A 23903-nucleotide genomic window follows, 5' to 3' on the forward strand; every position below is an offset into this window, starting at 1 on the left:
CTGTTTTTAGCAAAAACTATTTTCACTTAATATTTTAAAGTGTTCAACTTTCTTACTTTGGTACTCATAGAAAAAATAGGAAATATAAAAGACTGGGAAAGATTGGGGGAAAAAAATAGAGTCATTTAGGAGCTTCCCTTGTGGCGCAGTGGTTGAGAATCCACCTGCTAGTGCAGGGGACATGGGTTCGAGCCCTGGTCTGGGAAGATCCCACCTGCTGCGGAGCAGCTAAGCCTGCGCGCCATAACTGCTGAGCCTGTGCTCTGGAGCCCGCGTGCCGCAGCTGCTGAGGCCCACGCGCCTAGAGCCCATGCTCCGCAACGAGAAGCCACTGCAATGAGAAGCCTGTGTACCGCAATGAACAGTAGCCCCCGCTCACCGCAACTAGAGAAAGCCCGCTCACGGCAACAAAGACCCAACACAGCCAAAAATAAAAAATAAAATAAATTTAAAGAAAAAGAATCATGTGGGTTACCACCCAGAGGTAACCACTGTTAATGATATGAATATCTTGCAACCTTTTTTTAAAAATTTTTATTTATTTATTTATTTATTTATGGCTGCTTTGGGTCTTCACTACTGCATGTGGGCTTTCTCTAGTTGCAGCGAGCGGGGGCTACTTTTCACTGTGGTGCCCAGGCTTCTCATTGCGGTGGCTTCTCTAGTTGCAGAGCACGGGCTCTAGTCGCACTGGCTTCAGTAGTTGTGGCTCGTGGGCTCTAGAGCGCCGGCTCAGTAGTTGTGGGGCACAGGCTTAGTTGCTCCGCAGCATGTGGGATCTTCCCGGACTAGGGCTCAAACCCTTGTCCCCTGCATTGGCAGGCAGATTCTTAACCACTGCGCCACCAGGGAAGTCCCGCAAACTTGTATATGTAGAGAAAAAGGCATATGTTTTAAAAATAGAATCTCAGTATACACTGTTTAGTAACGTGCTTCTTAAATTTAATGTCACGTGCATTTTTTCCACTTCAGTAAATACATTTCCATGCATCTTTTGATGACCGCATGGTATTCCATTGTGGTACATGTTTTATTTGACCACTCATGTTAATTGTTTAAAGTGGTAACTGGTATTACCATGAATATCTGTGTCCCCAGTTTTTGTATACATTCTTAGTTATTTCCTGAGGATAAATTTGTAAAAGTGGAATTGAATGTTTTGGAAGCTTTTGATACATATTGACAAATACTTTTAGTAAGTTTCTACTAATTTACATTTCTGCTTGCGATGCTTTTCTCCTTACACTCCTTGCCAAAACTTAATGTTGCTCTTGTTAGCCTTCTGTCGTGTCCTTTTAATATTGGAGTTTCTATAAGCTAAGAAATATGCCAGGGAGGAATTTAAATACAAATTTGTATATACTCTATAAGCTGTAGTATGTTAGTTTTAGAAAGAGACAAATGATAGTTTCCATTGATTTCCACCTTGATCACTCATATCCACAGTTAAAGCTTTAACTTTTTAAAACCACCTTCCAGGCCTTGATCACTCAGACTCGAGCCAAGCAGGCGGCCACCATGAGTGAAGTGGAATGGAGAGGCAGAACGGTCCCGGTGAAGATTGACAAAGTGAGGATATTTTTACTGGGATTGGCCGACAATGAGGCAGCCATCGCCCAGGTAAGGAGCAAGGACCTATTCTGTTCTCTTCTGTGTGTGTCTGGAGGTTGTCCTTGTGTGTTTAACACGTAGTGTTTTGTTGCTGCTTGGGATTTGGTAACAGTCTCAAGATGTACCCTCTTGAATAAAATTATTTTGAAAGCTGAGTTTATCAAGGAGTTCTTGTGTTTGGAGGGCAAAGAAATTGACAGTGACAGCCTTCAGTAAAAATGGGAGCAACAAGGGTCTGCTTAAAGTCAGGGCTTACATTCGGCCCAGCAGGTGGTGCAGCAGCATGACTGTTATGTCCCTTGTCTCTGTCTGACCTCTTGTCCTAGCCTTCTAGCCCTAAGGGCCACCTCTTGTCCCTGGGCCCTTTAAAGACAGCTAAACCAGAACATCTTGTTTTATGTGTGGTATGTATGCAGTATTCATGCAAAGCCATACTACCTGATGCTCCTGCTGAGATGATTCTTACCTGTTTGTGGGTGTGAACAACCAAGTGAGTTCCAAAAGATGAGAGATCCTGGTGATCTTGGTTTGTATGAAGTAGGCAGTGATTGAGGCATTTTTCTAGAGCTCCTTCTCCATATTAGGTGAAGAACGTCTGAGAGAAAACCAGGCTGCTCCCTGTGTCTCCAGCCTCAGCAGGGACCAGTGGCATTTCGTGAGACTTCACAGCAAGCTACTGCACCCGGAGTGATATTTGTATGAGGTGCTTTCTTAGTTGTGCTGATGAGTTGTCTTAAGCATCCAAACCTTTCAGTGACTTGTTCCAAAATGGCTCCTTCGGGTTGGGGACAGCTTTCAACAACTGAAGGATTTCTTTGTGCCTTTTGTCTGTATTACATATTGCCTCTTATTTACCCTTTATTTCCTTGAAAGACAGAAGACTAGAACAATACCAGAAAGTTGAGTTTTCATTAATCTAAAAGACTAAACTTTTTCTGAGAACATTTCATTGGCATTTAGGGTATAGAGGTCTCTCTTCTGGACTAGGGCTGATAGCGACCATTTAGATTATGCAACTGCGTTAACTCTTTTGTTTTAAAGCGGTACATACTGGAAGAAAAGAACTGCTACAGTTCTGTGCCAGGCATCAGGCAGTGACAGTGGGGCAGAATTTCTGGATAGAATAGGGGGTCAGTAGGGGCAAATAAAACAGGGACTCCTTAGGAATGGGGCCACAGACATACATCAGACAAAGGACAAGAAAAGATAACATTTATTAAGTAACTTTAAAAAGTTGTTCATGCTTAACATTTATAAAATATAAATTAAAAAAATGTTTCCTTTATTTATTTTGGCTGTGCCGTGTCTTAGTTGTGGCATGCGGGATCTTTAGTTGACTCGTGGACTTCTGAGTTGCGGCATGTGGGATCTAGTTCCCCAACCAGGGATCAAATCTGGGCCCCCTGCATTGGGAGCGTGAAGTCTTACCCACTGGACCACCAGGGAAGCCCCAAAATATAAATGTTTTTAAGAAATCAACCTGACTTAAGAAAACAACCTGTGATGAGGTGACTGACCATGACTTTCTCTAGTTGTGGCGAGCAGGGGCTACTCTGTTGCAGTGCGCCGGCTTCTCATTGCGGTGGCTTCTCTTGTTGCGGAGCACAGGCCCTAGAGTGTGCGGGCTTCAGTAGTTGTGTCATGCAGGCTCTAGAGTGCAGGCTCAGTAGTTGTGGTACACGGGCTTAGTTGCTCCGTGGCACGTGGGATCTTCCTGGACCAGGGATTGAACCCATGTCCCCTGCATTAGCGGGCGGTTTCTTGACCACTGCGCCACCAGGGAAGTCCTGTATGAGTTTTTAATTGTTATCCTTCAAGATACAGTGGTGTGTTTGAGGAGTGTATGAAATCAAAGGGTTGGAAAGAACCATATAGGGATAGTTTCAAATCTTTAAAGGCTGAAGCGGGAAGAATATTTGAAGCCTGTTAACTTAGTGAATTACATTGATTAATTTTCGGTGTTTAAGCCAACCTTGAATATCTGGGATAACCCACTTGGTTATAATATATTGTACTTTTTATTTATACATTGCTGGATTTGGTTTGTTAATACTTGAAGAATTTTGCATCTGTTTTCATGAGAAAGAGTGGCCTATGATTTTCTTGTCTTGTATGTAATGTCTTTTTTAGGGTTGGGGTCAGGGTTATACATACCTAATAAAACAAATTTGGAGGTGTTCCCTTCTTCTCTTTTTATGAAAGAGTATGAAACACTGGTATTTTTTTTTTCCTTAACTGTTTGTTATAATTCACCAGGGATACCATTGGTCCTGGAGTTTTCTTTGTGGGAAGGTTTTTAAAATTTGTTTTTGCTTGTTTTAAACAAATATTATTCCTTTACAAGTTGTAGGGCTGTTCGGATTTCCTGTTTCATCTTGTGTCAGTTTGGATTTTATTTTTTTAAAGGAATTTGTTAATTTCATGTAAATTGTTGATTTTACTGACATAGAGTTTACAATATTCCGTTATCATTTTAATGTCTGTAGAATCTTTTAAGTGCCTGGTTAATGTGCTTGTTGCGGTGAATAGTTATCTGTGGTTTTTAAGCATCTTACAGTACATTAGGATCACTTGAGTATCAGAGACCTTTAAATAATTTGGTAGGTCAAACAAAATGTGTATTAATCCCAGGAATCCCATTAAGGTTTTAACATTAACAGCAGGGTGGGGGGAGATGGATTGGGAGATTGGGATTGACATATATACACTATTGATACTATGTATAAAATAGGTAACTAGTGAGAACCTACTGTATAGCACAGGGAACACAGGATGATTTGCCTGTTCTCCTTATTGTATTGAGTTGTTCTCTGCCCTGGAAACCAAGCGCTCTGCCTGAGAGAGACAGGGCTTTTCATTGCAGTGTTTCCTAACCCGGCTGATGTTGGTGTTCACCACCCTCTGGGAACTGGAATTCAGGAATTTGGTAGCCCCAGCTTCTTGCTTGCTTGTAGAGGTTTTTATGACATTTAAATATTAAACTGCAGTTTACTGAAAAGCGTGGAAGGAAGAAATAATTCAGGGAGATAATATTAAACTGCAAAGACTGGAGCTGAGGCTTAATCAGCTGCCAAACTCCAGCTGCAAAATCCTTCCTTTCTTTAGCCAAGCTTTAGGTTCTCATGTCTTTAATATTGTCTTACTTTATAATTTATTTCTGTTTCGCTTTGTTAGTCCTTGGTCCTACCTGAATTGTCACTGGTGGTGATTTGAGGGTGTAAGGCAGCTCTTGGGTGGGGTGGGGGGGTGGGCAGCTTTAAAGTCTCTGCAGGTTTCATGATTCTTATCCTCAGGTTATGGCTAATGTTTTTTTGTTGTTGTTTGTTTGTTTGTTTTGTTTTGTTTTGCGGTATGCGGGCCTCTCACTGTTGTGGCCTCTCCCATTGCGGAGCACAGGCTCCGGACGCGCAGGCTCAGCGGCCATGGCTCACGGGCCTAGCCGCTCCGCGGCACGTGGGATCCTCCCAGACCGGGGCACGAACCCGTGTCCCCTGCATCGGCAGGTGGACTCTCAACCACTGCGCCACCAGGGAAGCCCCATGGCTAATGTTTTAATGTTTGACTGGAAGGGAGATCATTTCCCCTTTTCTCTAAAAAAAAAAAAAAAATCTATTTTTAAGTGAGGTTTGTATCCTCTTTTACTCAAGGCCCATGTGTTTTTCACTAGACCTCACTGGGCCGAGTGAGGCTTGGTTCCCATCCCCTTGGTTCTCCTGCGAGTATGGTGGAGAATGTGGTCAGTCTCGCCTTGTTGTCTCTTAGTCATACCACCAGCAATTTTTGTAGACAAGCGAAAACATTCTGGGAGCTCTGTTTTAAAGAGCTGGGGGTCTCTACCTCAGGACACAAGCAGCTGGTTTTAGTCAGCGTTGAGACGTGGTTTGAGGCTGTGGAAAAGCACATCGGAGAGTGTTTGAAGTTTTATAAAAATTGATCTCGAGTTTGTTTATTAGGACTGAGTAACACATTACTTCTGGGCTTCAGGTTTCTCTCTGTCATAGGCACACCTGGGAAAGGTCCAAGCAGACCACAAATTCTTACGTAGGGGGTTTGCCCCTGTGTTTAGGAGCACGTTCTTGTTGGTTCAGTGGCAGACTTGAGACATATGCATGTGGATTCTGAGGGACCCTCCCTCTGCATACGTATAGAGAGATGTTTCTTGTTCCACTGCCCTTTCAGGATTATCTTAGCCTCCAAGATAGGTTTATGGAATAAACGGGTAAGTAGCAAAATACGTTTCAGGCTTCCTGTTTGGAGACATTTTGTCCAGCCCGGGAGAATCATGAGAAGTTCTGCTCCGGAGATGAGTGGTCTCCACGTCACTGTGCAGTGCAGCTGCCATTAGGAAAACACAATTGACTGAAGTCCTCCCCTTCAGATAGGCTTTTTCCTTCATTGTGGTTTAAGACTTTTGTAAGATTCCCAATGGAACTTAGAATTTTCTGGAAGCAGAGGGAAAATTTGCTTATGTTCAGTACCTTGATACAGAGGTTTCCTTATTCAAAGGGGACGAAGGTAATACATGGCATTAAAGAGATTTAGCATTTTATTTTATTTTATTTTATTTTATTTATTTATTTATTTTTGCGGTACGCGGGCCTCTCACTGTTGTGGCCTCTCCCGTTGCGGAGCACAGGCTCCGGACGCGCAGGCTCAGCGGCCATGGCTCACGGGCCCAGCCGCTCCGCGGCATGTGGGATCCTCCCAGACCGGGGCACGAACCCATGTCCCCTGCATCGGCAGGCGGACTCTCAACCACTGCGCCACCAGGGAAGCCCGAGATTTAGCATTTTAGACATCATTTTAATTTTTTTATTTGAGCCATTCCCTCCCTGTAGGAAAGGAGACAGATCCTGTGTAGCTGGTAAAACCAAATTTACTCTTTTCTTACTTATACACCCATTGCCCTGACTGCTGAGCCCCACCTATCTTAAAAGGGTGTCGGTGGCCTGTTTGCTGGATTGCATGGTATCAAACTGATGCTGGAGTTTATCCTGCCTGCTCACGACATGGCTCTGGTATGTGTGTGGTTAGTGCCAGGTCTGTTCGCGTATCTTATTCTACGGCTGCTCCGTTCCACGGGATCTGTACTTTGAAAAATTTGGCCAGTTTGATTAAATGATTATAAAGAATCTTGCTAACTTGAGATGCTTAATTACCAGTGTTTCATGTGAGTGTGTTTCTCCAGAGCTGGGCTGTACTGTGCAGTACAGTAGCCACTTGAACACATACAGCTATTTAAATTAATTAAAATTTCAGATTGCTCAGCATCCACATGTAGCTAACGATGACTACAATGGACAGTGCAGATACATCATTATCACAGAAAGTTCTAGTGGACAGCACTGCTCTAGGCTTCAGTGAGTTAATGGTGGCTGTGTTTGCCTTTATAAGTTTATAGGATAGCTGTGCCCCTGATTTGTTCCTAAGTTACTGAACAACAGGAAAGTCAAGTAACTTATAAATAGAAAAGTATGTTCGATTTATATTGGGTGATTTACAAGGAAGTTTTTTTCCACCCTGGAAACTAGGAAAAACATAAGCGTTCTTAAGAGAAGAAAAGGTTTTTCTTTAAGCCCCTCCCAGCCATCTCTTAAAGGAGTGGGTGGTACCGGTTTTCTTTGGGGCTTTCTTGGAAGTCAGTTGAGTGTCAGGAGATCAGATTGGATGTTAGTTTCTGTGGAAAGTCAAACATAATCATGGGAATGTTCTAATGTCAGAGTGGGTCAGCAAGTAACACAAGTTCATCTCCTTTTTGCTTTTTGTTCATTCCCACCTGCTCAGTCAGATTCTTTAGAATGATAATGTGGTTTGGCAGGTATTCAGTTAATGAATCACTTTTTGCCTTATCCCAGCCGGCTGGCAGAGGGTTGACGCCCTATGCTTTGTCAACCTCATCTGCCCTAAAAATGTTCTCAGCATAGCCGTATGGAATATCTGAGGGCAGAATTTCTGTGGTGAGGAGCACCTCATATGGCATTTAGGAGAAATATATTTTTGATTAGGTATTGATTAGTAATGTTACTCACCTGCTTGGACTTAAAAGAAATCCAGTCTGTGCAAGTCCGTTGGGTTACATTTGTAAGGAAAAGAAACTTCTGCTGTGCTGAGCCTCAGTGTGAGGTAGCAGTGCCCCGAATCTAGTCCATAAGGCCCCTCTAGGGAAGCCAGGTGCAGGTCGGGAGCAGAGGTAGAAGAGTTGGAGGAGAATAGTAGAAAGTTCTATGATAGAGGAAACATTAAAGCATCTGTTGCCTGACAGTTTAGATCAGTTATACAGATACTTTTTCAGTATGTTCACTTTATATATATATATTTCTCATTTCCATACAAATAAAGACTAAAACCATAAGAAAAATCGTATATGATAGAGAATATTAACAATTGAAATGATCTCCGATTCGGGCCATTTTTTGGTTGATGTGTGTATTTGTGTCTGATGGGAGGAATCAAAGCGATGTTATGCCCTCCTCCCATCAGAGTGCTATGTCTTACTCAAAAGAAAATCTTTTTACTGCCTTCTGCCTTTGTTTAGGCTGAAAGTGAAGAAACCAAGGAGCGTCTGTTTGAATCCATGCTCAGTGAGTGTCGGGACGCCATCCAGGCCGTTCGGGAAGAGCTCAAGCCAGATCAGGTAGGACTCTGAGCTGAGCCGTGGGCTCTTGTTCTGGGCTGAGGTCCTCTTCAGTCTGTGTGTCGCATTCTCAGTGCACTGACTCTTAGCCACCGTTATATATAGGTGTGATTGGCTAATGAACAACAGAAGCCTCTTCTGGGCTCCATCAGGTTGAGAAATTCTTTTGTCTGTCCTGTTTCTCCTAATGGTTTCACGTATTACCTGGTAAGCTTTGATCTCAAATTCATATCTCCAGGTGGATTTCTCCAGTGCTCCCTTTCTCTAATAATATCACTGTGATTCATTCAGGCATCTAGGCTGAAAACCTCAGAACCATTTTTGTCTCTTTATTCCCTGTCACCAAAAACCCTGTTTATTTTGCCTTTGTAATTTCTCTCGCCTCTTGTCCATTCCACCTGTTTCTAATAAGCCCTTTATATTATGCCTGGACTACCACAAAAGTCTCCTGATTGCTTTTCCTATCTTGGTTTCAGTTTGGTTTTCCAGACCTTTTTGCCAGAAGAACAGACTGAACCTCTCCAGATCCTATTTCACTGCCTACTTGTGAAAAAAGCCCAGTGATTCTCTGAGGTCTAGGGCAGTGGTTGCTAAACTTCTATGATCATGCACCCCATAAGTAAAATTGAGCATTTATCTCTGATAACATTTATTTGTAAATTATATACCTTATTATTCAACTGATTTGTGATATAGAAAATGTATTAAAATAAAGTTTTTAGAATTGAGATAGATATAAATAGAAGTTCTAGTTTTCTTCTTATACCCGTACCCTGAGGGTTATGTACACCCTACTTTAGATACCACAGTGTCTAGCAAATACAGTTCAAACTCCTTGAGCTGGTATATGAGCCTCCGCTGGGTGTTTCTAGCCTGTTTCCAGTGTTGTACTTGGCTACTTCCCTCTGAGTCTTCTGCCTCAGGCTCTTGTACTCACTGTCTTATTGTGCCTGTCCCACTGCAGTGCATTCCTTACACTGTTGTCCTTTCCCCCCTCCTCACACCTGGCTTCTTCCACTCCCTTTTCACCTGTCCAAACGCTGGCTGTCTTTCAAGATGTGGCTCATAGCTCACTGTCTCTGAGAAGCCTGCCTATACCATCCTCGCCCACATCTCTCCATTTTACAAATATCTGATCCTTGCAGCTATAATTTTTGTTTGATAGTTAATCAAGCATTGCCTTTTTAAAATTAATTAATTAATTTAATTTTGGCTGCATTGGGTCTTCGTTGCTGAGCACGGGCTTTCTATAGTTGCGGTGTGCGGGCTTCTCATTGCAGTGGCTTCTCTTGTCGCTGAGCACGGGCTCTAGGCATGTGGGCTTCAGTAGTTGTGGCACACGGGCTTAGAAGTTGTGGCTCGTGGGCTCTAGAGCACGGGCTCAGAAGTTGTGGTGCACGGGCTTAGTTGCTCCACGGCATGTGTGATCTTCCCAGACCAGGACTCAAACCCGTGTCCCCTGCATTGGCAGGCGGATTCTTAACCACTGCACCACCAGGGAAGTCCCAGTCAAGCACAGCCTTTTAACATTTTGTGTATTGTTTTATATTTACCTTCTCGTTACATTTTTTTAAGACTATAAGCATATGAAAAGTAACTATATATTTCTTTAATCATCTGCCGTAGTACCTTCTGTATGAAATATTCAATAAATGTATGTTGGGCTGTAGTCGCATGTTTCCTCCTCCAGTAAAGCAGCCTTTATATATTATACTTCCCTTGATTCATTTAGCAGGTACATACAGAGCCCCAGCCTCATCATTCACTTTGAATTCACAGCAGCTGAATTCAGCAGACAGCTCACAGAATGTAATGAGTATGGTGATAGCAAGGTGTTCCTGTTGCTGCTGTAACATTACCACAAACTTAGTGGCTAAAACAACACAAGTATATCATCTTACAGTCCTGGAGGATGGAAGTCTAAAATGAGTTCGTAGGGCTGCATTCCTTTTGGAAGCTCTAGGAGAGAATCCATTTCCAGTATTCCAGAGAGTGCACTTTCCTGCATTTCTTGCCTGTTGTCCCTTCCTCCATCTTCAGAGCCAGCAGCATGGCGTCTTCTCTCCTGTCTGACCTCTGCTTCAGTCCCAGTATCTTCTCTGTATTGTCGACCCTACTGCCTCCCTCTTATAAGGAGTCTATGTTTACGTTGGCCCCCCCGGATAATCCAGGCTAATTGAGAGGTCCTTAACTTCATCACATCTGTAAGGTCTCTTGCCATGTAAGGTAGCATCTTCACAGGCTCCTGTTAGGAGGTGAACATCTTTAGAGGCCATTATTCCGCCGGCCACAAAGGCAAGAGTTAACGGCACCAGGCATAGAACTTGGGTCTAAGACACAGGTCTTAAAACGGAACCGAGGACCATGGACTGTCTGCCTTAATGCTTTGGGTCTGAACACTGGACGCAGTGGACAGGAAGCCTTACTGGCCATTACTCTGAACCCTCTTATTCAAGTCTGATTTTTAGATGCCAGTGGCAACTGAGTGACCCTGTCATTCTAGAATATATGCAGTAGACCTCTGATATTTGAGGACCCTTAACTTACTAGAGTCTATGCCTGTATTCCAGGGCACTTGGGGGACCACGCCATTAAATGAAATGGTCAACCTAGAGGGGTGGGATAGGGAGGGTGGGAGGGAGGGAGATGCAAGAGGGAGGGGATATGGGGATATACGTGTATGTACAGCTGATTCACTTTGTAATACAGCAGAAACTAACACACCATTGTAAAATAGTTATACTCCAGTAAAGATGTTAAGAAAAAAAAAAAATCGAGGTGGTCAGAGCCAAGGATAGGATCAGCCATTTTATCTTTACCTTTTCACCTTCTGCAGAAACAGAGAGATTATACCCTTGAAGGGGAATCGGGGAAGGTATCTAATCTTCAGTACCTGCACAGGTAAGGGTTGTGATGTTTTTACTTTTTAACATTGTATGATGTATCTTTGGAACAAAAGAGTATATATAATGTTTATGTACATTATAATTTATTGATACATACTAAAATCTGAATGCATCTATTCACATTTTATCATATGAGTTTTGAATTTGTATATTATTCTAATATACATATAATTTAAAACTTTTATACAGTGTAAGAACTAGAATACAGCCAGTAACTTTGAAGCTCCTTGTGGCCCCACCCTTGCTGATTCCTCCCCCTCTTCTGGAGCTAACCACTGTCCTTCCCGTGCCAAGCTCCCAGAGTGACTCTCCTCTGTGTTCTGAATGTTTTACATTGTCCCTTTTATATTTGAGTTCAATTTCAACTCAAGTTTACTTCCATCTAGAGTTTATTTTTGAGTGGGGTAAGGATCTATTCACCTTGTTCCATGAGGACAGTGGGTTAGTCCAGTGTATGATTTATTGGCTGTTCTGTCCTTTCCCCACTGATCTGCAGGAATACATTCCGTTTTCTCCTTGCGTGCTCTTTTTTTCTGGACTCTCTTCTGCTCTGCTGATTTATGTGTCTGTGCTAACACCAGCACAGTGACTCACTATAACTTTATTCTACGTCTTGGTATCTGGTCGAGCAAGTTTTCCCCACTAGGTTTCTGCTCAGGCGCATCTTGACTGTTTTTCTCCCTTTGCTCTTTCATATGCATTTTTAAATCACCTTGTCAAGTTTAAATTTTTTAAGAGGTAGATCATTTTGTTTCACAGGAGAAAGGAGGAAGAGTGACATTTTTCGAACTTCCTGGGGAGAAATAAAATTCCACTTCTCCTCAGATTCTCTTTCCATGTGACCTTGAAATTTTAATTTCTTAGTCACTGCTTATAACTTTTTAGTGAACCTGGCTGTATTTTCAGTCATTCCCGTGCCCCCCCTCCCTCTTTTATAAAAAAAGCAAAACCATAAAAACTCCTCTCCCTGCCTTAATCTCCGTTCTTAGGGGATTTGGTGTTATGTGAATGTCAAATTGACGGCTAGATGACTCGGGTGCACGGAATATCAGCAAGAACGGCCCTTAGCCGTCTTCTTCAATAACCTAAGAAGAAAGATGAGGCTTCAGGAGGTTAGGGGACATGTTGGTAGTTAACAACCGTAACAAGGCAGAGGCAGTTGATCAACTTCCTAACCTTGAAAGACCCAGAGAGCTTCAGCAGGGCTCAGGAAACTTTCAAATTGTGAAGCCCCTTGCCCTTGGATCCGTTCTCCCACTTCCACATGTAGCTAGTATCAGGATCATAATCAGTTAGGATCGGAAGCCAGCTTTGGGGTAAATTGAAGTCGAGAATCAGGTAGCTCTTGTATTTTAATAAAACTCCTGTATTTTAATAAAGATGTATCTGGACTCCTATACTACTCTGAATAATAGTTACTTTATTTTGAGAGTTTGATTTTTCTACAGAGCTTTAGAAAAAACCATCTCATGACCTTTCCTCCCATTTCTCAGAAGCATCCACTTTTGGGAATTCCCTGATGGTCCAGTGGTTAAGACTCTGAGCTTCCACTGCAGGGGGCGCGGGTTTGACCCTTGGTCGGGGAACTAAGATCCCACAATCTCTGCAGTGTGGCAAAAAAAAAAAAAAAAAGGTGGCAGCAGCCACTTTTAATTCTTTTTTTTTTTTAATATTATTTATTTGGTTGCGCTGGGTTCTAATTTCGGCAGGCGGGCTCCTTAGTTGTGGTATGCGAGCTCGTAGTTGCAGCAAGCATGTGGGATCTAGTTCCCTGACCAGGGATTGAACCCAACCCCCCTGCAAGGGAAGCGTGGAGTCTTACCCACTGCGCGCCACCAGGGAAGTCCCTACTTTTAATTCTTTTAACTAATTCTTTTGGTATTTACCTCCATGTCTCTAAATGACATGAGTTATGTTGCTACTTGTTGATTTTTGGCTTTCAGCATTTCTTACCACTTTCCCCTACAGCCTTCTCTCACCAATTCTACTCCCGCTCTTCACCCTGACCCCTCTTTGACTTCCCGTCTGACTCCTACACAGGCTTCCTCATTTCCAATGCCATTAAATTAATTAATTAATTATTTTGCCGCACCGCACAGCATGTGGGATTCTAGTTCCCTGGCCAGGGATCAAATCCGTGCCCCCTGCAGTGGAAGTGCAGAGTCCTAACCACTGGACCATCAGGGAAGTCCCGATTTTAATTTCTAAGAGCTCATTTGTGTTCTTTGAATATTATTTTAAAACAGTGTCTCATTCTAACTTCACACCCACAAAGTCTTCACTTTCTGAAATTATTAATAATAGTTGTCTAAAGTTTTCTTCTCCCTACAAAGTTTGGTTCTTCCAAGTTGCTTTTTTCCCCCTCTCAGTCTTGGCCCCTTCTGTCTTATCAGAGGTTTTCCTTAAGTGTCTGGTGATCCTTGTTCATCCACTCCTGTTAAAGACTGTGTGTTGTCTGTTGGGAGCTCTTGCATGGAGCTCCTCAGCTGTGGCTTCACTGTAGGCGCTCTGGGTCTGCGTTTCACTGAGGACCCTGACTCCAGAATCTTGAAGGGTTTTTTCTCTTGGGCTGGTCAGATCCTCAGAATATATCAAGCTGTTCTTATTCTGGAAGCCGAGTAGGAGAAGAATGCTAGGAGGTCAGCCCTCAGAACTTGACAGTCTCTTAACCCCCCTGGTTCATTATGGAGCCCCTGACCTCAGCTGTGCCTGTATCCCCTGTCCCCAGGCCTCTTTTATATCCTCCCTCTCCCAGGATGCCTCCAGCCTCTGCCACAGTAAGATGGGGATCTAGAGGCCTAAACGCTTCTTAAGCAAACTTAAATAGTTACCATGTTTTTAATCGCCAAATATTAAAGGACTTTCCAGATGGTACAGTTAAAATAAGCAGGCATCACGCATAGTCTCCGGTATATACACACATTTAATATGCATAACCCTCCAAAGAGACTGTCCCTTGGTATTTTCTGAGAAGAGGAGGTCATCAGCTGAACAGGAGCAGCTGTTGTGCATGTACGCTGTCCCTGTAGTGTGGGCCAGGCAGGTAACTAGTCCTTGTTCCAGGGACTAGCTTGCCATCCATTAGCCATCTTAAGGACCAACAGTGTCCTCTGAAATTAGTAGCTCTCTGGCTCTTTAATAAAGATACAGAGAGGGGCTTCCCTGGTGGCGCAGTGGTTGAGAGTCCGCCTGCCGATGCAGGGGACGAGGATTCGTGCCCCGGTCCGGGAAGATCCCACATGCCGCAGAGCGGCTGGGCCTGTGAGCCATGGCCGCTGAGCCTGCGCGTCCGGAGCCTGTGCTCCGCAACGGGAGAGGCCACAACAGTGAGAGGCCCGCGTACCGCAAAAATTTTAAAAATTAAAAAAATAAAGACACAGAGGATATAATTCAAGCTAAAATCAGATTTTGTCATAAGGTTTCATACTGGTCCCCTGCAGTTAGCCACTGAACAGCAGCCAGAATTGAAGGCCCTTGGAGCTTGAGGCCCAGTTCGGAGAGCCCTGCGATATGACATGCCCTCACCCCCATAATCCCCTAGGGCAGTCCCAGCTTGTGGTCCAGTGCTCTTCCCAGAACATCAGCTTCCCTCATCATAACCTGAGCTGACATGTGGTCCATTCCAGCTACCTGACTTACATCAAGCTGTCAACAGCAATCAAGCGGAACGAGAACATGGCTAAAGGCCTGCAGAAGGCAGTGCTGCAGCAGCAGCCGGAGGATGACAGCAAGCGCTCCCCCCGGCCCCAGGACCTGATCCGGCTCTATGACATCATTCTTCAGGTGACCCTGGAGGGCTGGGAATGCAAGAGTCTATCCCGTGTTTGTGTTGGACACAAATGACTGAGCTTTGCATAGCGAAAGGGCTGTGACAGCCAGGAGCTGTTAGCGTCTCGATAAAAGATAGAGGTATTGTTTTCGTGCCATTTTAGCCATCCGTGAGCCCGATATTCAGACGTGTTTATGTGTAGACACTTGTAAACCACAGGTATTCACTGAGCACTTCCCCTCTGCAGGGTGGTCTCCCGTATGCTGTGGAGCATCCTGGGACCTGAGGCCACTCTGCCTCGGCCCACTGGGAGCTCACCAGTGAGTAAGGTTGTGAGACCCCTGCACATCTGCACTTACTCGTGTAGATGCCACAGGAGTGGGCTGTCTGAAATGAGAATTCAGAGCCGGAGAAATCCCCTCTAGCTGAGAGGGTCCAAGAAGTCTCTGAAGGAGGTGGAGTGTGACTGAGAGAGAAAGGACACGTGGGCTTTCAGTGTCAGAGAGGAGGGTGGAGGTGACACCAGATGTGGCTGCTGCTGAGTCACGCGTCACAGACTTTTTCCCATTATTTGAAGCCTAGACTCTTTCGTTTTGCCCATGTCTGTTCTCACAAGTCTTCTGTCAAACTGTCAGTGCGAGGCCTCCTCTTCATGAGTTTTCTTGTTGCATCTGTTGTGCAGAATCTGGTGGAATTGCTCCAGCTTCCTGGCTTAGAGGAGGACAGAGCCTTCCAGAAAGAGATAGGCCTTAAAACTCGGGTCTACAAGGCTTACAGGTAAGTGCCTGCGGGACAGACAAGGCTCTCTCCTCTACCATCCAGTGGTTCTAGAAGCCTTGGGAGTACGTCCCTGGAAGGTTGGGTATGTGATCAGAGAGCAGTTAGCCCAGCGTGCTCAAGGGAAGTTTCAGGTTGTGGCTGGGAGTTTCCAGTGCAGTTTTGCTCTTTGGAAAGGTTGGGGGAGCTGGAAAGCACATACATTACCTGTCTTCTCCCTTCCCTTTCCTTCCTCCTCCCAGTGGAAAGGGGATAAGTGTTGGAAAAAGCGTTAATTAGCAGAACCAGAGCAGCTGATTCAGGGAGACTGAACTGAGTTGGGAGAAAGCTCAGTGTCTCAGTTTCTTACATGCACCGTGCTATTTGTAGTTTGGGAGTGGACTGTGTAGCAACATGGGGTCTAGACAGAATGGCTCAGTAGAACCCTGAGTGCTTTTGCCCTTTTCTGGCCCGCCTGCCCCTGCGCTCTCTGGCTCCTGTCAAAGGCCAGCAGCGCTCAGGTTCTGTTGATCCCAGCAGAGTAATTGCTATTAGGAAGAGGTTTGTTTCTTTGGATTTGGTTTTTGAAAGACATGTGCAGAGGTGAAAGGTTCCGACCTCGATGTGTGGGCAGTTGTGGGTGGGATTTATATCTGGGCAGCCTCCCTCCTTCCTGCCTGTCTCCAGCTTCCTCCCTGTGCGTTTTGGGAATTACCTCTTTTTTGCAGAGCCAACAGTAAGTAAAAGACAGTGGGTCAGCTTTGGACCTACACTTGTTGGCTCCAATTTCGGGGACAAGTCCACAGGTTAGGCTGGCAAACTGGAACAGTGAGAACGGTGGGATCTCCCATCCCAGGTAGTGAGCCTGAGGTTAAGAAACTTTACAATTTATTTAGCCTAAACAGTGAGGAAAGCCTTGATCTTGGGTGATTTTTGCTTAAGAACACTGTGGCTCTTTCCTTCCCCATCAGGTGTTTCTTCATCGCTCAGTCCTATGTGCTGGTGAAGAAGTGGAGCGAAGCCCTTGTCCTGTACGACAGGGTCCTGAAATACGCAGATGAGGTGAATTCTGATGCCGGAGCCTTCAAGAACAGCCTAAAGGTGAGCTGTTGTTCTCTCTTGTTTTCGAAGCCCTGAGCGCTTTTGCTGTGAGGCTGCGACGCCTTCCCAGACTGGTCCTGCCTGGTCAGCCATGGCATGTGGTACATCCCTGAGTGCCCAGGAGCTGCGGAGTGCAGCTCATGACAGCATTCCAGGCCCGAAGAGGACTCGGGTACCAAGAGGGACGGCCTTCCTCTGGTTAAAACCACCCTGAAGTACTGTTCTCAGACTCGGCTACATGTTGGAATTGCCAGGGAAGATTTTTAAAAGGTGGATGTCCGGGTTCCACCCTCAGAGATATTGGTTCTAATTGGTGTGGGATCTGGTATGAGCATTGGGGTCTTTTAAGCCCCTCAGTTATTCTAATGTGTAGCCAAGTTGAAAACCACTGGTGAAGCCTTTCCACACAATGTGTGCCTGGACCAGCAGCAGCAGCATTTGGGAGTTTGCTAGAAATGCAGGTTCTCAGGCCCCACCCCAGGCCTGCTGAGTCAAAAGTGCGTTTTGGCAAGACCCCCAGGTGACTTGGGTATATATCAAAGCTTACATGCTGATCTGGTTTGATTTAGTGATTGTTGAATGGCAGCTAGCTTTTTAAGCTTGTGGACTGCTGTGAGGTTATAGATTCTTAAAGCACTGGTCCAAGGAATCCATGTGTGTTTTATAAGTAGAGACTTTAGAAAAGCGAGCTAGGGTTACTGTTCCTAACACTGTCACAGGCAGTGTGAGAGGGGCTGCTGTTGGGGCACTCGTGTCTGCTGGGAACAGCCCTGGGCTCGGGGGTGGAGGAGAACTCTGGTTTCTCCCTTCGGAGAGCTTGTGGTTTTGCTGCAGCCATGGGACTTGCATAGGACCCACCTGTGAATACAGAAGAAGATAGAGGGTGAGGTCAGAGAAATAGGAAGGAGTACATGGGAGGCGGCTGTGGGCAGAGGGTGGGCTGGCGAGTGTAGCAGCGTCATCTGGTAGGGTGTCGTTGGAATGTGGAGACAAACCAGTGTGGATGGCTTATCTCCGGAGAGAAGTAAGAGGCATTTTACAAAAGCCCATCTGACCTAATGTGACGGCTGGTTTCAGGGGAAAGCGTTAGGGAACAGAGGTGTAGGGGATTCAGCAGTATCCAGACCTAGTCAGATCTTTCCCAATTTGCCGAGTAAGAGGCTGAGGCAAGAGAATGGCATTGCCCTTGTAGAAGGGGTCAGTGGGTGGGGGCTCAGGCCCTGGAGCCAGCCGTCCGAGTTCTGAAGCCCCGCCCTACTGCCACGGGGAATGTGACTGGACACATTCTTTGGCCCCTCTGTGCTTTAGTCTTCTCATCTGTAAAATGCAAGTACAGACTATCTCAGGATTATTGCGAAGATGAAATGAACGATTATGTGAACTACTTAGAGCAGTGCCTGGCACATAATGCATTTAGTATATGATAAATTTATTAATATTATCATTGTTGTCATTATTATTTCCAGGCAGTATTACTTAAGCCATGGCATAGATTTCCCCCTTTGAAACAGGCTAGTTTTTGTGTGTTGTTTCTTTTAGTAGGGAGACCATTTTAAAAAGTCTAAAACTCATGAAAATACCAGTGGGGTCACTTAGCTCAGGTTAGTGTGGTGCGCTTCTCTGGCCTGGCTCCAGCTCACGAGTCCCCGTTTTCCACATTGTTACAGGACCTGCCTGACGTGCAAGAGCTCATCACGCAAGTGAGGTCGGAAAAGTGCTCTCTGCAGGCGGCCGCAATCCTGGGTGAGCCGCCTGCCTGTCCTCTGCGGCCTGTCTTCTCAGACTCCCCTTCGCTGCTGCCCCTCTTCTCTCCCACCCCCTATGCCACTGTTTTAAGATTGAAAGGGGCTGTTTTGGTTAACCTGTAAGCAGTTTTTTCCTGCCATTCCCTTCTGCCCCATTGAGGCATCAGGTTATGTGGAAGAATTTAGAGAAACGCTGTTGTGCTGCCCGTTCTGCCTATCAGTGTCTTGCATTCGACGGTGCTTGCTTCGCTGGGCCGACCACATTGGTCTGGGGTTAGTTGTCTGTTATCTGCACTACTTCTCTCTGAGTTTGGACTCAGGAGGCAGAGGGCTAACTCCCCACAGATGGGCTACTTTTGCTCTTAGGATTTAGAACCCAGACGTGTGATAGGTGTCATTCGTGACTATGGTGTGTTATAAGTCCCTGTTCTTACTGAATCCTGTGAAACTTTCAGATACAAATGATTCCCACCAAACAGAGACCTCTTTCCAAGTCAAGGACAATAAGGTGAGTCTGGGCTGTGGCTTTTGAGGAATAAAAAGGATTCATAACTTAATAGGAATGTGTACTCATTTGTAGAACGAGGACCCTAAATTTCTAAGTGAACACCCTACTTCCCTCCCTTCTTTTACTCAGGACCTGAAAGCTGCCTATGTAAGATTTGTTAGGTGTCATCTAGATGGTCCCAAATAGAGTTAGGAACCTGCTGTGTGCCCTGGCTAGGAGCTGTGACTTGGACATCGGACAGGCTTATACCTCAGTCCCAGCCCACCTCTCTCAACCTCTCTAGATTTCAGTGACTCTCAACTATAAAATGAGGACATGAAAGCCCCTCATAGGAGGTTTGTGGGCATCGAGTGAGATAGCACATATAAGCTCTGAACTGGGTGCTCGGCCCGTAGTGAATGTTCCACCAGTGGGCTGTGATTAACATCTGGGTTCCTGCTTTTGGTTTGACTTCCAGCCCCTGGTCGAACGGTTTGAGACATTCTGCCTGGACCCTTCCCTCGTCACCAAGCAAGCCAACCTCGTGCACTTCCCGCCGGGATTCCAGCCCATCCCATGCAAGCCTTTGTTCTTTGACCTGGCCCTCAACCATGTGGCTTTCCCACCCCTTGAGGACAAGTTGGAGCAGAAGACCAAGAGTGGCCTCACTGGATATATCAAGGGCATCTTTGGATTCAGGAGCTAACCAGGCTCTTCCTTGGGGGCAGGGGGAGATTCTGACTCTTAATCTGTATTGTGAGAAAACCCCAGCAGCTTCCATGATATTAAATCCAGGTCTGCATTGGCCCAGAGCAGAAGTTTAACATCCTCAACCCTGCATTCCTATGTCTTGTGTGTTTGTACACTTCCATTCTTAACCAGGGTGCTAGAAGGGCACCCTGTTGTCTTCTGATAAATATGTGCAGGGTCCTGTGTCCGTCCCCTGGAGGAGGGGCCCCTGCCGTCTGGTCTCATGTGAGCCTTTGGTCAGTAATGTGGTCGTGGGGGTCCACACCAGGCACAGATTGGGGCTGAGAATGTTTTGTCGTATTTCTTCAGTACCATGGATTTGAAATGAACTCATTCTTGCTGTGAGCATCCAGAATCCCTTGAAGAGTTTGTCCGTGACTAGGAAACATTGGCAGCCTTATTCCCCTTCACCTCCAAGTGAAAGTTAAGAAGTTTCAGAACAAGCAAAGAGCTCTATTTTTAGAAGAAATATGTTACACTCAGAAATGATGAAAACAAATCTTATATTAAAAGGCAAAGATGCTGGATACTGTGCTCATTCTTTGCACATCCTCATTCACGTCTGGTCCCAGCTTTCTCCTCGGGAACCTTGTTGCAAGATCCTGTCATGTCATGTGGATCCTGACTTCCTGGCAACGTGGGTATGTCTGATGCCTGATACGAGTGATGGAGGCACTGTTTCTAAAGAGTTCCCAACCTGTAATTTTTAGATGCCATTATATTTTCATCACTTCCTTTCCTTACCCTTTATTTTTTCTTTGTCACTCGTTTTTATTTCTATTATAGTATCAATAATAGGAGTCACAAAAGTAATGTCAGAAAGCAAGGAATAAAAGTGACTTAAACATGAGATGCATGAAACCCTCTGGGCTCAGAGGTGCCTCTGTTTTCCCAGTGAGCTGCAGAGGAAATCGCCAGAAGTTAGGAGAGGGTGGTGGGAAGACAGATCAGATGTGTCTCTTAGACTTGAGCATTGGCAGGGGCTTTCGAGATGCTCAGAGATAAGAACTCTTCTCCCCCCAGGATTTGCTTTGGGTCAGAGAGTCTCAGGAAGCTGATCTTTTTTAATTTTAATTGAAAGTTTCATCATTTCATCATCTGTGCCATGCAATTTAGGGGTATCTTTCTTTCCTCTCTCCCTACCTCCTTCTGAAGATACAGCACAGATGATCTTAGGTTGAGGTCCTGGATTTTGGTCCTGAAGGCCCGGTCAGTGTTCCTGATGGGCTGGGGGAGCGCCGGGGCCCTTCGTTCTCCTCCTCACCCTCATCCCGCTATCTAGTGCGCTTGGCAGCACCAGGGCTGTGGCCCAAGGTTCTTCATCTCCCTCACCTCATTCTCACGCTGACCTGGGCTGCAGCCACAGCTGGGGCGTCCTCCAGCGTCAGGAAGCCAGTTTGAGGCCCCACTGTGCAGGTGGTCCTCCAGTCTGCTTGTGCCAGTGTCTGTGGCACTGTAGGGGTGTGGCCGGGGCTGGAGAAGCTCTGTCTGTCCTCATCTGGGAAGATGTCCCTTTGTCTTGCTCCTTCCAGCCCTTCCTACTCTCTTCAGAGTGCCGGCATACGGGGGCGGGGGGAGCCAGAATCCCGAGTCGATCATTTTGAAGATTTTCTAAGCTTTCTCTTTCTCATGAAAAAGAAACACACCAGAAGTTCCCCTCCACCTGGTGTCCTTGCTGGCTGCTCTGAGTAGCAGTGACTGTTGTCAGCCAGTGAGGCCATGACAAGATGTGATTAGTATCAAAACGCATATTTACCTAAGAAGAAAGACCTGGCAGGGCCGAGGTCTCACTTAGCTCGCACATCTCTTCACCTGGAATCCCCAGACGTTAAACAGGCTGTGATATGGGGGACAGGACGCCAGAAGCAGGACCCCATCCTGTCCTCAGGCCTGGGAAGCGGCTATTGCAGCTCATGGGAACGGGTTCAGAGTCAGGCCCAGGGAGCAGCACTCTTGGCTGGATGGGTTCACAGAATGAAACTGCAGAGGCCACCCGGTCCCTCCTTCCCAGGGAGCGGAGGGCAGGGAGCTCTGCCGGTGTGAGGAAGGGTTGTGAACAGTCGCTTTGCTTTGGGTGGGTCCTGCTGTTTTGGCTCTCATCCCTCCCACAGGGTGGGCTGTGGCGTGGTCAGCAGGATTTGACCCTGGAAGAGTCTTCTGTCTCCCCAGATCCAGAGAGGAGGAGCGCAAGCTCAGTTGAGTCTACGTTTTTTAGAACATGCCTGAGGGCTGCTGTGTTAATGGTTTTTACCTTCTTACCTGTTGGGTAGTGATGGTCTTGATCTGCAGAAACGTTAGAGTTCAAAGCCCCACGAGGTGAACGCTCTGCGTACAGACTTAGAGAATGAATGCTGAGCCTTGGATGGGAAAGACATGATTTGGCCAAGTTTGTTATCCTTAACTCTGCTGGTTCTGTCGGAAAAAGCAGCGTAAGGCAGTTGGAGCTGGACAGGCTCTCCGCTGCTCAGTCTCCTGGTTTTTTCCTTTCCATATGCATTGTTTCGCTGTACTCTCCAGTTTTCCTTTTTTTTTTTTTTTTAAGTCTTTATTGAATTTGTTACGATATTGCTTCTGTTTTATGTTTTGGTTTTTTGGCCCTGAGGCATGTGGGATCTTAGCTCCTGGACCAGGGATTGAACCCGCACCCCCTGCATTGGAAAACGAAGTCTTAACCACTGGACCGCCAGGGAATTCCCCAGTTTTCCATTTGACTAGATGAGAATTCTTGGATTCCCTATTTGAAATGAAACAGTGCCGGGCTTCGTTCCATCCCTTTCCTTTGGTGGCAACCTGAGCCTGTCACCGTGGCCATGAGGTGACAGCCTGTGCTGGCAGTGCACCCGTCCACCCACAGTGGCCCTGGCACTTCGCCAGTCTTTCCTCCTGCAGCTGAGGCGATGGCCTCCTCCTCCTCCCAGCCAGGAGAGGACGCACGGCTCCAGGAACTCCGAGGTAGGGGCTGCGCTCACTCTGCCTGTTCACTGCCATCGCCGTGGCAATGCTGATCCTTCACGCGCTCGGCATCAGCATACACAAAAGCTAATCGACTGCGGATCTCTAAACATGCTGCCGTCTACAGCTTTGAGAAGCTTGGAACCTTCAGAGGTCTAGGAAAATGTCCAAAGATAGCAAAAATATGTGTTGGTTCTAATTTTTTTTGTTTTGGAAGACACTTGTTGCTACAGAGGAGATGGAAACCAGATTTAGCTGTAAAGTTTATCGATGTTCCAAAGCAGAGATAAATTGGAAACTGCCTGCATCCTGACGACGCCAACTGGAAGAGTCTGGCCTGTGGTTCTGTGAGATGCTGGAGACACTGTGCACAGGCGGGAGGGTACGAATGACCAACACGGCCCCTCGCTGCCCGGGATCTGCCCTCCATGTGAGCGCCAAGTGTTCGTGAGCCGTATTGTTGGCTGGTACAAGTTAAAATATAACCTCAGCTCATGAATACTGATGGAACACTTGTGGGAACCTTTTATCCAACCTTTTCGAGCTGCTCAGGTTTGGTTTTGTTGCTTTTGTTTTGGGGGCAGGATCCTGGTGGCTCTATCAGAGTCTGTGTCACGCTGGGGCCAAGACCTGCAGGGCTCCGAGGCAGGGGGCACTGCATTCCTCCCTCAGCCGCACCCACTGTGGTGATTTTAATTGTGTTGGAAAGGGGAGCCTTGCTACTCTGTGGTCCCTCTTTTCAGCAGATGGTTTTGTTCACCTCCGTTAGCTGCAACTATGTGTCCTCACGCTCAGTGTGCGGTTGAATGACCCCTTGGAAAAGAACCACGTTCTTTCTGTTTGGCTGAACTTTTCCCAGGGACCTTCTGGCAGGAAGCAGTGCAGTTACAACGGGCAGGTAACTGGTCGCTGAAAGCTGGTGATGTTCGTGAGCTCTCACTCATCTTGGAATGGAAGGAGGGTAGGGGTCATCCCCTGGAAGATGGGGTCATCTGGTTCTCCGCCATGCAGAGGGCTTGCTTAGTACCAATAGGCCCTTGACAGATGAATTTCCTTCCCTTCGCTCCCCCACGGATGGAGCTGGCATTAGCACACCATGCTTCTCCCTCCACTGCTGCCTGTAGGCCACCTTCACCCCTGAGCCCTGTCCTGGCCCTGACCTGGGGCCTTGCAGAGGGAGCCCCTGCCTAGC

The 23903-nt window shown here is 46.1% G+C and overlaps 1 protein-coding gene across 1 annotated transcript in view; it reads left to right on the forward strand.

The window, feature by feature from the left end:
* SRP68 (signal recognition particle 68) overlaps positions 1 to 20609 on the forward strand; it is a 29949-nt gene extending 9340 nt beyond the window's left edge. The window contains exons 8-16 of the mRNA XM_082604714.1: positions 1480 to 1620; positions 8147 to 8245; positions 11082 to 11146; positions 14778 to 14934; positions 15603 to 15697; positions 16648 to 16777; positions 18445 to 18520; positions 18978 to 19030; positions 19488 to 20609. Of these exons, the coding sequence (XP_082460840.1) occupies positions 1480 to 1620; positions 8147 to 8245; positions 11082 to 11146; positions 14778 to 14934; positions 15603 to 15697; positions 16648 to 16777; positions 18445 to 18520; positions 18978 to 19030; positions 19488 to 19715 (1044 nt within the window). The 3' untranslated portion in view covers positions 19716 to 20609. The remainder of the gene's footprint in view (positions 1 to 1479; positions 1621 to 8146; positions 8246 to 11081; positions 11147 to 14777; positions 14935 to 15602; positions 15698 to 16647; positions 16778 to 18444; positions 18521 to 18977; positions 19031 to 19487) is intronic.
* Positions 20610 to 23903: the final 3294 nt, after the last annotated feature.

The sequence above is a fragment of the Mesoplodon mirus genome (genome assembly GCF_964341445.2).
Source record: "Mesoplodon mirus genome assembly, chromosome: 18".
Lineage (NCBI taxonomy): Eukaryota > Metazoa > Chordata > Mammalia > Artiodactyla > Ziphiidae > Mesoplodon > Mesoplodon mirus.